General features: G+C 44.8%; 1 protein-coding gene across 1 annotated transcript; it reads right to left on the bottom strand.

The window, feature by feature from the left end:
• Positions 1-254: 254 nt before the first annotated feature.
• Positions 255-8,524, bottom strand: ETFBKMT (electron transfer flavoprotein subunit beta lysine methyltransferase). The gene is made up of 4 exons (XM_082070396.1): positions 8,380-8,524; positions 5,037-5,499; positions 1,886-2,016; positions 255-1,180 (listed from the first exon to the last, which is right to left on the bottom strand). The coding sequence occupies exons 2-4, from the start codon at positions 5,354-5,356 to the stop codon at positions 816-818; spliced, it is 816 nt and encodes a 271-aa protein (XP_081926522.1). The 5' UTR covers positions 5,357-5,499; positions 8,380-8,524; the 3' UTR covers positions 255-815.
• Between the last annotated feature and the right edge of the window lie 4,942 nt (positions 8,525-13,466).

Raw genomic sequence — 13,466 nt, 5'->3', positions numbered from 1 at the left:
CATCAGCCTCACGGTGGCCTTCAAGGGGCCAAATGTCAGTTATATTTCTACAGTCCTAAAATGACATTTGGCCCTTTGAAGGCCACCGTGAGGCTGATGTGGCTGCTGCTGAAAATGGGTTTGACACTCCTGCTCTAGGGGATAAAGTTACCCTGTAGCTATTTAGTAACTTTCCACTTACTAAAAACTTTAGCTGGAGTTCAAGAAGAGTATTTCAGATTTGTGTGCAACTCCTAAGTAATCACTCTGGCAGCTTCAAGAAAGAGTAAATTTTTATTATAGAAGGGAGGTGGGAGACTCACATTAGTTACTTCGACATTCAGAAAAGATATCCAGAAAAAGAGCAAGGCACTTTCAGTTGAGTATAGTATGAGCTAATAGTCTAGCAGAGAGATCTATGAAGAACAGCAATAATTTTCTCTGTAAATAAGCTAAAAAAGTCTGTGAAAGCAGTGCAGTAATCTTTCAGGCACCATCTTCCTCTCCCCACAGCGGTATGCTGGATGTCTAAAACATTTCACAATCACGTCAGAGAGCAAGACTGATACATGAATTTACATGAAAAACAGCAAGCATGCAAACTCCTACATGTAGCTTGGTTTTGGATTTGCACTTCAGTGTAAGCCCCTTTGAATACAGTTTGCATGTAGGTTGTACCTCAAATGGAGCAAAAGCCTCAGTGAGTATGACTGAAATCAGTACAGTGAAGGTAATCTACTTCGCATCAACAGGTACGTCCCATGTTTAATTCCCATTTTTATTTTACATACTTACAAAAAAGCCAAGTGAGACAAAATTCATTAAGACAGCCAGCTTCAACAACTTTCTAAGCTATTTGAGGGCTGATAACTCCAGACAATACTTGATGTTAATCCATTGTTTTCTTGTCTAGTATACTCGGGAAGTGAATATTCAATAACTTTGTGCAATTGACTGTGAATACTGTGGCTTAAAAACTGATGCCTGCCAGGGTCACCAATCAGCACTTCAGTTTGCTGTATCCTGATGCATTTCCTCAGCCAGTGATGGAGACCATCAGCAAGTTGTTCATCATAAAACATATCTCCTAGAACAATGAGGTCCCAGTGTCCAGCCTCTGAATTAATGATGTTCTTAATAGTGATGGGGAAGGGATTCAGGTGGTTCAGTTCACAGTTCAAGATCATTGCCATTCCTGCAACTGAAGAAGAGTCAAAGTAGAATTAAAATTACGTTTTAGGATTCTGCCATTCAGCCTTCTTACAAGTTTCCTTGACAAATCTTTCAGTTTCGTCTAAATATTTTTGTTTATCTTATCTAGGGACTTCCCACAGTTTTCATTATGGGTCAAAATCTGGCATGATGTGATGCAATTTTATCCTCATTGCACACTGGCAAGAACTATTCCTGGCATCAATACCAATGGAAACCAATAATGGAATCATTGAACCAAAATATCCAACTGCCTTAATCTATAGATATACTTCCTTCTTAGCCAAGGAAAAATTGAATTATGAATAAACTGAATTTGTAAGTCAATTATGGGAAAAAAAAATCCGAGGGGAAAAAGGCAAAAATCTAGGCCCTAACATAATAACATGCAGGAGAATGCCATGGTCCTGCAGAGAAGCCAGCTTGCTGCCTGCGCTTAGAGTTCTCTTCCAAACCAGCCACGATGGTGTAGAGGAAGCATTTGAGAGAACCTTTGCTTTTGTCTTCTTTCTAAGGAGCTATGGAAATATACTCGATGCGAGAGATGCTGGCAAAATCCATTTACCTTTTTAGCATTCTTAGAAGTCTGTTTAGAACCTGAATTTCTCACAAATGGAGCTAAGAAAAGCCACTGTAAATGTCCTTTAAAAAATAATAAATATCTTCACACAGAGATGAAAAAAAAAGGCCTTACTAGGGTCGATGTCATTAGCAAGGACTTGTGATGCACCACTCATCACAGCAGCTATTGCTGTTGCTCCACATCCACTTCCAAGATCCAAAACGGACCGTCCTTTAACAACACGTGGATTATCTAAAATGTACCTGAAAAGAAAAAAAAAAAACTGTTAAAGCAATTAACAAGATGATGCACATTTCTCAGTTTTGCATTACACTACAGAAGAGTTCACATCATACATGTAATGAAGCATAGTATCTTAAAAACAGTGTTCCACGTGTGCAGCTGGTACATAGCTCCTTATTCGCCTCTGCTGATTTAAAAATTAAGAACCATCATCTTTCTTCCTTAGTTCTCATTCCCCAAACAAGAAGAAATCCAGCCAAGTAAGCAACATTTTACTTCAATCAGCTCCTTCTCTGACAGGTGAGCTTATCTAATAAATGGACACAAACTGCAAGGTGACTGAAATGCTTGGTATCAGAAATAACGATGTAAAGATTTGTAGAAATTAAAAGGAATCTGACTGAAGAAATGTGTATTCACAGAGAATGTTGCACCCATCAAAAGACAAGGCTTCTACCCATCGATCTAAAACACTGCTTGTGCAACTGCTTGGAAGAAGAGGAATTTCTCCTCTTTCTTTTCCTGAGCTGTGCAGACACAGATTCAAATTCTTCTAGTCTGTTTAATGTTGCTCCTGAGTAGCAAGAAGAAAATGAGAATAGAGCAGCAGTGAGCAAAAAGAGTGTCTTCATCTAGTTGCTGACACCTGCCTGAGGAATCAACAAGCAAAAACCTCTAGGCTGGGAAATGAGAGGAACGGGCAGAAGACAAGCAGCAGTTATTGTTAAATGCTACAAATCATACAACTGTTACTGAGGGTTCAGGACTTTAACAATTGTCTTGAAATTCAATCTTCTGCAAAAGAAAAGGCCCAAAGTGACGGGGAAGAGCATGAGGTGACATAAATTACAGCGATTGCCATAAATTTACTACCAATTGCTATAGAGTAGAAACAGGAGAGGATTCTACGTTTGCGTTGTCTTCTGGTGTGGAGGGTGATGGCTGACTCCTCATGCTGGGCTACTGGTGAGCAGAGCATTTGCAGGTGGGTTCCAATGCAGACAACTGTAATGGAAATGTGAAGATTGGTGTGAATGGCAAATGGATGGGTGGAAATGTCTGGGCCTGAAAGCACCATCAGGAATGGCAGAAGGAAGCCTAATAAGAATGTCAAGTGTTAATAGCACCTAGATCCCACCACATTTTTATACAGATTCCTAGGAGCACAGGCTGGGAGAACAAAAGACAACCTACCATCAAAATAACCAGTGTGAGCCATTACGAGATGATAGCAGGAAGGTTGAGACCAGGACTGAAGCTACAAAATACCCAGATCAGAAACCCAGGAGACATGAGGAAGGCCTGACATCCCATGCCTATTGTCCTACATGTCATCACATGGAACCCTACCAGACAGCTTGGACATGCACAGCTTGGTGCTTTTGAGCATGTGGGTTTGGATCCAATGAGCAAAACTGGTTCAGCATTAATGAAAAAGCACCTTCTCCTATGAGGTCTGCAGCATTATTTGCTACTTTGAAGACCTACAGATGCTCTTGGGGGCACCCAGGCAGGACATCTGTTCAGAGGCTCAGCATTTCAGATGTTTGGCAACTCTCCCCCTGAGGCCACCACTCCTCTGAGGCCAGCCCCCAGCTTTGCAACAGCACAGAGGACAGGGGTGCAACCTCCAAAAAAGCATTCCCTTTCCCCTTTCTAGGGGCTATGCTTGGATCTGCAATGACCTTCTAGCAGTAACTTGTGTAGAGCATGACCTGGCCCAATGCTGCAAGTACCGTGTTTCCAGCTGAGCGGTTCTCAAGTTACCGCTAATGACGGTGGTGACTTAGGACAGCTGGAACCGACTGTCCCCCCTGGCAAGGCACAGCGCATTACGCTGCTGCTGGAGCCTGCTGTCTGCCGTGCTGGGTTAACGGGGTGTCTTGGATTACACCAAGAGGAACAGCTTGAAACAGGAGACTCCTCACGGTGTAGAAATGCCAACTGTGAAACGAGCACAGTTACGGAAGCAGCGTGTTCTCATGCTCCCTTTTTCTTTCTACTTCTCCAGATGATGCAGCTGATTTCTGAGATTCGCAATACATCAAAGCAAGTGCATAAATGATAAGTCAACAGAGTGGTGAAATGCCATATAATTATTAATGCTACCCAAATATCTGAGCGTATGAATAATATGATAATAAAATGTAGAGATACCTAATTCAATTATGCAACATTCAGGAGCACTGTAGTTCATCTACATGGCAGGCTAATCAACTCACACTTTAAGATTCATCTTACCCTGCTCAAAAATGCCCTTCCATTTTATGCTTTCTTGCAGAAATCAAACCCCAATTCAGATCCTTCCCTTCATCCATGTGGGGAATGTCTGACAGCTTGTTCTTTGCTGTAACAATTAGAAACTTTATCTGCTGTTCAAAGCGAGAGATTGGATTTTACAGGATAAAAGAACTCTTAACTAGTTCCTGGAAATCAGGAACATTGAAGACATTTTGACAGGAAGTGGCCAAAATGAAAATTGGGTTCTGACGTCACTAAAAGACGGCCACAATAAGGCTCGACAATGAGGCTGCTGAAATCCTAAATGAGGAAAGTGATTCAGGCTAACCAGCACTCCAAGTGCATCAGCATAAACCTACTTTTCTCAACAGACCAGACACATCCACACTCCTGTCTGTCTCCTACAAAAAAAACCCACCAAACCACGTGTATGACAAAAAAGCAATCCTCATGTTTGGAGTGACAATGAGTGATAGAGTTAAACACCTCGCTAGGTTTTGATGGCAACTGCACAGCCCTTCCACAGATCCAAATTCAGCCCCGTTTTCAACTCATGCATCACCGGTGAAGAAAACAGATTTCAATGTAAAGAGCCGTAAGTTATTCTATATGCCACAGGTGCTGAAACTTCCCTGCCAAGCACCAGAGATTGCATCTCTCCTGTGTAATCAGAGAAGAGTATGGATAATGCGCTCTCATACAGGGCAAATACACATCGCTATGAATTACTATAAGCAGAACCAAGTCTGACATCCTGGCCTGCAGCAGGTTGGACTTTTTGGTGATGAATGGTGCGTACCTGGAGAGGGCTTGGCCTCCTGGCCAGTAAATTGCCCAGAACGGGTCCCCGTAAGGCCACAGGTCAGGTTTTTCCTTCCAGAACCTGCAGCGAGGGGTGAGGAGGCGCAGTCGTATCTCTGGCGTGAGGTTCCCACTGCTGGTGACCTCTGTGTTCTCCTCTAAAAACGCCCTCACCTCGGGGTCCAGAGACTTGCTGGTGCTCCAATGGCAGCAGCGCTTCCAGCGCAGAGAGGGGCCTCCCCTCCTGCTCCTCCAAGCCTTGGCAAAGGTGCTCTGCCTGCCCAAGAGAAGGAGCCGCTTCCAGCTGCGCAAGGCCATGTCTTCCCAAGGACAAACCCTCCCCAGGAGAGCTCGGAGCACAGCTTATCTGATGAGCACAGCAGAGGATGAGGCAGAAGACTCGAAACAAACTCACAGGATGTTGTTTTTCATAGCGATGGATGATGCACGACAGACAATTCCTGAAAGGAGAACAATGCTACATAAGTCATGTTTCTTCAGTGACTTCAAGGCTATGCCCCACCAGGGCTTTAGGAAGAAGAGGTCCATGTGCTATTGTGTGACTATAAATATGTTCCTTGCCCCTGCCTGAAAGAAGTGGTATTTAAGGAAGAAGCTATCAAGAGACCCATTCAGGAGAGTGCTATAAACATATCCCATGACAAAACACCAGTTAGCAGGACAGCTGATAGAGGTAAAAATTAAACATGCAGGCTTTTAACACCTTCCCCCCATCTGTCTTGAAGATACGCACACAGGAAACGAATCCTGTTTAAGGTTCTTCCATTGACTGTTTAGCTTTTGCAGTAGGGCTCTGGCATTGCAGGGCCTGTGGACACAACAAAGGTTGTTTGTAGGTTGTTTGAGAGGCGCTATTAATTACAAGTTTTGTAATGGTGATGAGTCTTTTATATGAAAGCATCTTTTTAAAGGCAAGCAATTGAAGAACTTCCTCAAAAGACTTTCCTCTCTCTCTCTCTGATTTGTCAGGCTGCCAGCTCTAAAATGAAAACCAAACCAAACCAAACAAACAAAAAAACCCAGACAAACAAACCCAAGAACTGGTCTTAATCAGAATATTCCCAGTTTGTTGCATTTCACAGAATCAGAGAATGGTTGGGGTTGGAAGGGACCTATGGGGATCATCTAGTCCAACCCACCTGCTAAAGCAGGTTCACCCAGAGCAGATCACACAGGAATGTGTCCAGGCAGGTTTTGAATGTCTCCAGAGAAGGAGACTCCACAACCTCTCTGGGCAGCCTGTTCAGTGCTCTGGCACCCTCAAAGTAAAGAAGCTTCTTCTCATATTCAGAATGAACCTCCTGTGCTTCAGTCTGTGCCCGTTGCCCCTCATCCTACCATTCAGCACCACTGAAAGGAATTTGTATTTTAGAGGGTCAGTCTTATGGTGCAATAGTCTCATGTGGATGCTCTCAGCTGTAGAAGAAAGCAGACCTCCATCACTGCAGCCTGTGAGAAACTATATAAACATGCTTCAAGCAGTCTAAAGCAACAGAAACATTAAAAAAAAACATTAAAAAAAACCCCAAATTTGTAAAAGGTGACACATTCAGACTAGATGAGCTCACACTCAAAGGCCTTCTGACACCATGCAAGGCCAGCTTTCAGGTCACAAGCCATGAAGAGACTGGAAGATTGGTACATCAGAGTTTAGACTCATTTAAGAATCAGGAGAATGGAAAGTGAAGAGCCAAAGCACTCAGCAGGAAAGTGAACCAAGCACTTCATCACTATCACCATCTTCCCCTCACCCACCACGTCTTGCAGATCCTGGGTCTTTCGTACACTAATCCTCTGAGTATCCTTACCAAGCAGTAGCCTGAAGAGAGAGCAGCTGCTTTCCTGCCTTCCTGCTCAGATCTCCTTCATCCATCCTTTAATATTCCCTTTTCTCCTTCCTCATCTTACTCTCTAATTTCTTTTCAATAACTTGCAGTTACTTGCTTCAGGGCACAGCTTTCAAACCTCCCCCACACTGATGACCAAAGAAGCATTTAAGGCCTGTGCTTCCACTACAGCAAGACTCCAAGTACCAACAGACACAAGGGAAACTGCACTCTCTATTTTTCAATTGTTTTCTCTCCTCTGCAGTGGTTTTCATGAAAAAGCAGAATGATGCATGAAGAAAGTCAGCTTCAGCCCACCCCTGCTGACTTTTCACAACAGAAGAGTTGTGCCCAGTTTCACCTGTGCAGGTTGCCCTTAAAAAAATAGGCAAAGGGACAACAGGACCAAACAAAGCCTTAAAACTTCATTTATCATTACTTCATTTTTCCTTTATCTGTCTGTATCTTTAGTAAAAGTTCATACGCTTTTAGTGGCATTTTTGTTGTGTGCTGGGCTCTGCTTTAGGGGCTGGGTTTAGCTCCATCACTTACTACAATGTTAAGCTGTGACTCCAGTAACGTTTTGCTATTTAAGCAAACAGTCCAGTTAAGTCTTTGTTTAAACCACTGGCTAAAGGCTTTCAATTTGAATTTCTATTACAAATAAATACATGTCACCTTTTGCATTTTTCCACATTTGAGAATGCCATCCAGCAGAGTCCATGCAATTAATGAATATAATTAACGATTGCCTTCCTTCTTGAAGGCAGAGAGCTATATAATCCCCATCTGCCTAGGGGAAGCATGAAGTTAACTGAAATCAATCAGAGACATAAATCTTGTCAGCTAATACCTTATGCTGTTTTTTCCCCATGAATTGCTGCAAATTAGCAGGGCTGCGATTCGGCAGCGTGTATTTTGCATGGCCTGTCATGGTGGTTACTCTTTTAAAATTGATGGTCTGTAGAGAAACATCTGCCAAGAGCATTTTGCTCGAAACGCCAAACCGAGCTTAAGCGCTCGGTGCGGGAAGGCGTCAGGAGGGATACCCTTGTGTTTTAACACTCCTGGCCTTGCCAGCTTATTGGGAATACAATCAGTGGGTGAGCAGAACTTGGAAAAGGGGACAAAAAAAAAAACAAGAAAAAAAAAGTGTGATTTAAGCTTTTTTTTTTTTTTTAATTAAAAAAAGGAGCAGGTGCCGTTCAAGGCATAACCACATAGACCCCACGCTTCCTATCGGGGGAAGCCAGACCCGACCAAGGCCATAGGCTGCCGCTTCAGCTCCCGGTCACCCAGCCCCGCGATCACCAGCGACCCGCCCGCAACCCGGAGCGGCCCGCCGGGTCACACCGCCCCCAGCCCGGCGTCCCCAGTTTGTCACCCCGGGCTGGGCCTCCGGGCGGGGGACAGGGGGAAGAGAAGGCCGGGGCCAGGCCGCACCGCCCCCGCCGGGGCGGGACCGGGGCCGAGAAGCGCCCGGCCCTTACTTACCGCTGCTCCCGGCCGCCGCCGCCGCTTCGTCCCGCCCCGCTGCGCTGCGCTGCGCGGGGGCCGGGCCGAGCCGGGCCGATCAGGGTCGGGATCCCCGCCCGCCCTTAAAGCGGCAGCGCCGCGGAGCATGAGGTCCTGGTCCCGGCTCCGGTCCCGGCAGCCTCTCCCGCTGAAGTGTTCGCTGGTGCTGGGAGTTGTTTTTTACCAATACCGCAGCGCTTGGGCGCAGCGGCCCGGGCCTGTCCCTCTCTAAGTGCAGGTCACTGATCACTGTCATGTGCTGGCTCTGGTCCCGCTTCATTTAGAATACTTTTTAGAAGACTTGCGACAATGTAAATTAGCTTTGTATTTTAAAATTGTAATAAAAATCCACGTGGGAAAAGGAGTGATAACACACATCCGAATTTGACAGCAGTGAAAATTCGATTTTTTTATTATTTTTTTTTTCTATAGCACATCAGATCAAGGGCACCGTAAAATGTTCTATGGCCTAACCAAGGTTTCCCAACCTCTTTGTTACAGCAACAGCTGTTGAAGGTGCTGGCCACAAAAGACCAGCCAGCCAGTGCTGGGTCTGTTCCTTGGCCAAGCTGAACCTCTGTCTTCCCTCCATGTGTGTGTCTTCCCTGTGCCCCATCTATCCCGTTAACAGAAGGTGTTTCATAAAGATGGACCCAATCTGAAATCACATTGCTTTGGAATTGGGTCCATCTTTTCTAAACAAGTCTGATGAGGAGCAGCTGAGGGAACTGGGGCTGTTTAGCCTGGAGAAAAGGAGGCTGAGGGGAGACCTTATCACTGTCTGCAACTACCTGAAAGGAGGTTGTAGCATGGAGGGGGTTGGTCTCTTCTCCCAAGTGGCAAGTGATAGGACAAGAGGAAATGGCCTCAAATTGCACCGGGGAGGTTTAGATTGAATATTAGGAAATATTCTTCATGGAAAGGGTTATCAGGCATTGGAAAAGGCTGCTCAGGGAAGTGGTGGAGTCACCATCCCTAGAGGTGTTTAAAAGGCATTTAGACAAGGTTCTTAGGGACATGGTTTAGTGCTAGAGTTGGATTCAATGATCCTTAGGATCTCTTCCAACTGAAATGATTCTATGATTCTATGAAACACTCTCCATTTCTGCTGCTTTAAAGATGCCGTTGCTCCTCTCTTCCCCAAACCCTCTCCAGTACGTACATGCGGGAGGGGTCTCCCCTTAAAGTGCTGTTTCGTTGTGACTCCCGAGGGCACAGCTCTGCTGTGAGCACCTGACAACCTGCCGACAGACAGCCGTGTTTCCACTGAGGCCACGAAGTGCATTTTCACCAGGCAGCGACTGCGGTGGCTGGGCAAGGAACCAAACCCTCCCACATCTCCCCCCTCCCCCGGCCTCTGTCCTCCGCAGAGGGATCCCCCGAACGGGGGATCGCCTGCCTCCCAGGTGGGGGCCGAGGGGGTTCCTGGATTCCCACCTTGTGGGTCTGCTGGTGCGATCCCATGGCCGCTCTTCCCGCAGGAACTGGTTTTGCTGTGTTGATTAGTGGCTCTCCAGTAGGTCCCACCGGGTCTCTACCCTATCTCCAGTCCTACCTGCCGGGATTTCTGGAATACAAGCAGCTGCTGACAACGAGAGTGACAAACATGGTTTTCTCTAGCTTCCCTTTGGGACTAAGTGTCCCATATTTCATACGCTGCGGTTTGAAAAGGCTCTTGTGCATCGCCTGGGGTGACGATTTAAGTCCTACAGCACTTGGGGTGAGAGGTTTTCAAGAATAAATCTGGCGATTACACAGCCTAAGCCTGGATCTGCCCAAATCGCTGAGGTTACGAGGCCATCTAGCGATCTGCTGGCTTAGTACAAATAAAATGTGCTCTCTGGGGTGTGAAAGCTGCTTACAAAACCGGTCTTTTTCTCTAAACGTGGGTGATCCCCAGTGTCCTGAGGGAAGGTAATTCCTCCGTGCTGGGCTGCAGAGAGGCCGGGATGGAGGCGATGCACTGGGAGGAGGCCAGGATCCAGACAGAAGCTGGTGTCCACTTGCCACATGAAGGAGCCTGAAGTTCACAGACAGGTTAAGCTACAGGGATACTTATACGCATTTTACTCTCGTAAAGGAGGACTCACGCTCAGTCTTCTCAGACGTGATCCTCAAAATTTCTATAGAAGTGTGGAACTTTGTGGTTTAGGCTCAGGAAGGGCTTTATTTCTTGGAGCGCTTAGAGGAACCATTCAGTTTCAGGTCTTGAGTCTTTCTGCAGTTCTTGCTGGTCCTCTCCAAGGAGCGAGACATTGAAAGCACTTTAAATACCCAAAACTGTGCACAAGATGTGCAATTCAGTACAGAGGCCCTTGTGTCCTCTAGGCACTCATCATTATGCTAGGAAAAAAGAACTCAGTAATATATATAACAGGAGAATCTTTATCAGCATTAGCTCAGGATGCCATGTGGGACATGGTAGCAGCTTTAGGCACACTGACAGGTGATGATACACCTCTACTTTGCACATTTTATTTTATGCCTGAGAAGGTTCCCAGAGAAATCTGGCAGGAAAGCTTTTTCACATGGATCTTCAGCCTCTTTGATTGGGTATTTTAACACATAACTTCTCAGGTCTTGTTTTGTGTTGGTTTTTTTTTTTTTTTTCTGAACTCCTGATGTGTGATATTCCCCAGTAGCTATGGGAACGTCAGTGAAGCCACTTCTGTCTAATACAGACTGACACCACACTGGAGCAGTTAAAAACAAAACAAAAACAAAACAAAACAAAAAACCACAAACCACCACAACCTTCCCTGGCTGCTTCCAGCCCAGGGATGGCTTAGCTAAAAAAGGAGGGGTGAAGTCCTCACTTCCCGGTAACATTGGCTGGGATGTTAAAGCCATAAATCTGATCATTCTTATTTGACTAACAAGATTCAATTATTATTGTATAGATTCCTAGCATGACATAAGAAAGCTTTGATACCAATGATAGCTGTCAGCCCTCTTGTGAAAGCCTGAGTAAACCACTCAGACTTCCAGGACATGCTTTGTGCTGATTACTTCAGCAAAGTATCAAAGCCTATTCTCTGTGAGAAAAAAAAAATGTTTAATTTCCAAAGACTTTGTGCTTTAGATGGTGAGATCTTGAGAATTTCTGCTGCTTAAATGTATGGTATACCGTGCAACCAGCTACCATAACTGTGCTGGAATTTGCTCTGAGGACAAGGACATCTTTGATCACAACATAATATCGATTTGGTGTATAACGGAGGAGTGCAACACTTGCAAAATGCCATTGTAGAGTAGCACACAAGGGACTTCCATGTATCCAAGGGAATTAGTGGATTACTAGCTGATGATACCACTGCCCAAGTCTCAGGGGAAATCTTGTTTGAGCCAATTAACAACAAAGAAACAGAAATGCACAAGGACAGAGAGAAGGGGAAGGCAGAGAGGAGCTACCTTCACATTAACAAGCCCACAACTCATGAGTCTTCCTAAATGGAAAGGTTTAAACTCAAAAGAAAGCAGGTCTGTGGCTCAGCAGCCAGGTCATCAGTTCACGCCTTCTCTTCTAGCTGTCACAGCTGAAGCTCCAGCCCCAATTTCCAGACCTCTTTTTTTTTTTTTTTTGCAAGGCCAGCTGCTGCAATTTGCTGCAGCAAAATTCACAGAAGGGAAGAGGGACGGCTTCAGAGCATCCTGACAACTCCATATCAACAGTCAGGGGTTTTTGCACATCAAGATCAATTTGTGGTCACCCAGAGGCTGCAGAAGAAAGTCAATACCAAAATGTAGCTGGCACATCAGCTAGTAGCTAAGGTAAAATTAAAGATGAGAGCTCTGGCCAGGTAAGGGAGAGGCAATTCAATTGTTCTGCTGTGCCCCCAGCTACAATCCACACCTACTCATTTCAGAATCACTGTACATCCCTGGCAGTTGAAGAAGTCCTAACAAAACAAACCACACATTACCTGTAATATGTCCCAAAAGCATTAGATATGTTTTTCCTAGGATTACCTTTCCCTGCTGCCTTACCAGCTGCATTAGGTTAGAAGTGGCAGCTGGCAGAGATGAGGGTATCAAGTAACTTCTGGCAGTGGATGTAAGGAGGGGAATCTGCAAGATGCATCTTTTTAGGGGGTGGAGGTGGAATGACAAAATGAGGAGAAGCTGTATTAATCTGACCTTTGTGCCACTGCACATTTGGTCTTCCTGATATGAGGAGTCCCTGCAAGAGCCTTCATAGTAAGACTGAGAAGTTGAAAGTGTCGCGGTTGAGATGGACAAATGACGTAGACCAAGTTCTTAGGTACAAACAGCAGTCTCCATTTATTGCCACAAACACTTTTTTATATAGTCTTTACTAGTTCATGTGTCTTTTTGCTATTGGTTACAGACTGCAATAGTAACATATCATTGGCTAATTTTGCTATGGTCAATGTTATTCTTTAAGTCCCTTCTTTCTCATGGGTACACCTTAATATCTTCGGATACTCTTCTACTCCCATCTTTCTCATGGGTAATCCTTAATATCTTCAAGGCTAATCTTTGTTCCCATACCCTCCATCAGGGAATTCATGGACTCACTGCAGTCCCCCAAATGAAAGCTATAATCTCTGTGCTCATTTTTTATTTTTGTCTTTTGTTCATGTGTGTAATTAAAGCACATTTGGCCTTAGCTGGCTGCTTGTGTTCATATACAGTCAGACATGGGAGCATTTTTGTAGCAGAGATGAGGACTAGAAAGACACACAGAGTCAGATGGTTTGTGCTTCCCTTTGGTGTACTGTTTGGATGCTTGTTTTGATGTTAAAATTAGAGGGTACATATTTTCAAGCCTTGTATTTGAACAGCTAAACTCTACTTGAACTAGTGGGATTTTAACTCCCACATATCTCTCACAGTAATGATACTTGGGCTCCTGAGTTTTGGGTCTCAGCAATATTTTGTGATGATCAGCTAGCATGAGTGAAACCTCACTGTGAAGGAAAACTAAATGGAAAGCAGTCCAGCCCGATGAACGTATTTGTACCTAATGAACACATCTAGAGATACACCCTGAAAAATCAGATGCCCTGCTGGTGTTAGCTGCACAGCAAGAATTTTGCAGCACA

This window comes from Streptopelia decaocto, assembly GCF_964273445.1.
Source record: "Streptopelia decaocto genome assembly, chromosome: 1".
Lineage (NCBI taxonomy): Eukaryota > Metazoa > Chordata > Aves > Columbiformes > Columbidae > Streptopelia > Streptopelia decaocto.
Note: the sequence above shows the minus strand (reverse complement) of the source record. Positions and strands in the feature narration are given on the sequence as shown.

What these genes read in the sequence shown, in the direction of transcription:
- ETFBKMT (XM_082070396.1), bottom strand. Translation starts at nt 5,356, where the DNA reads ATGGCCTTGCGCAGCTGGAAGCGGCTCCTTCTCTTGGGCAGGCAGAGC. An exon ending in GGAGGCCAAGCCCTCTCCAG is followed by an intron (nt 2,017 to 5,036) that starts GTACGCACCATT and finishes TTTTCTTTTCAG; the next exon opens with GTACATTTTAGATAATCCAC. An exon ending in TGCTAATGACATCGACCCTA is followed by an intron (nt 1,181 to 1,885) that starts GTAAGGCCTTTT and finishes ACTCTTCTTCAG; the next exon opens with TTGCAGGAATGGCAATGATC.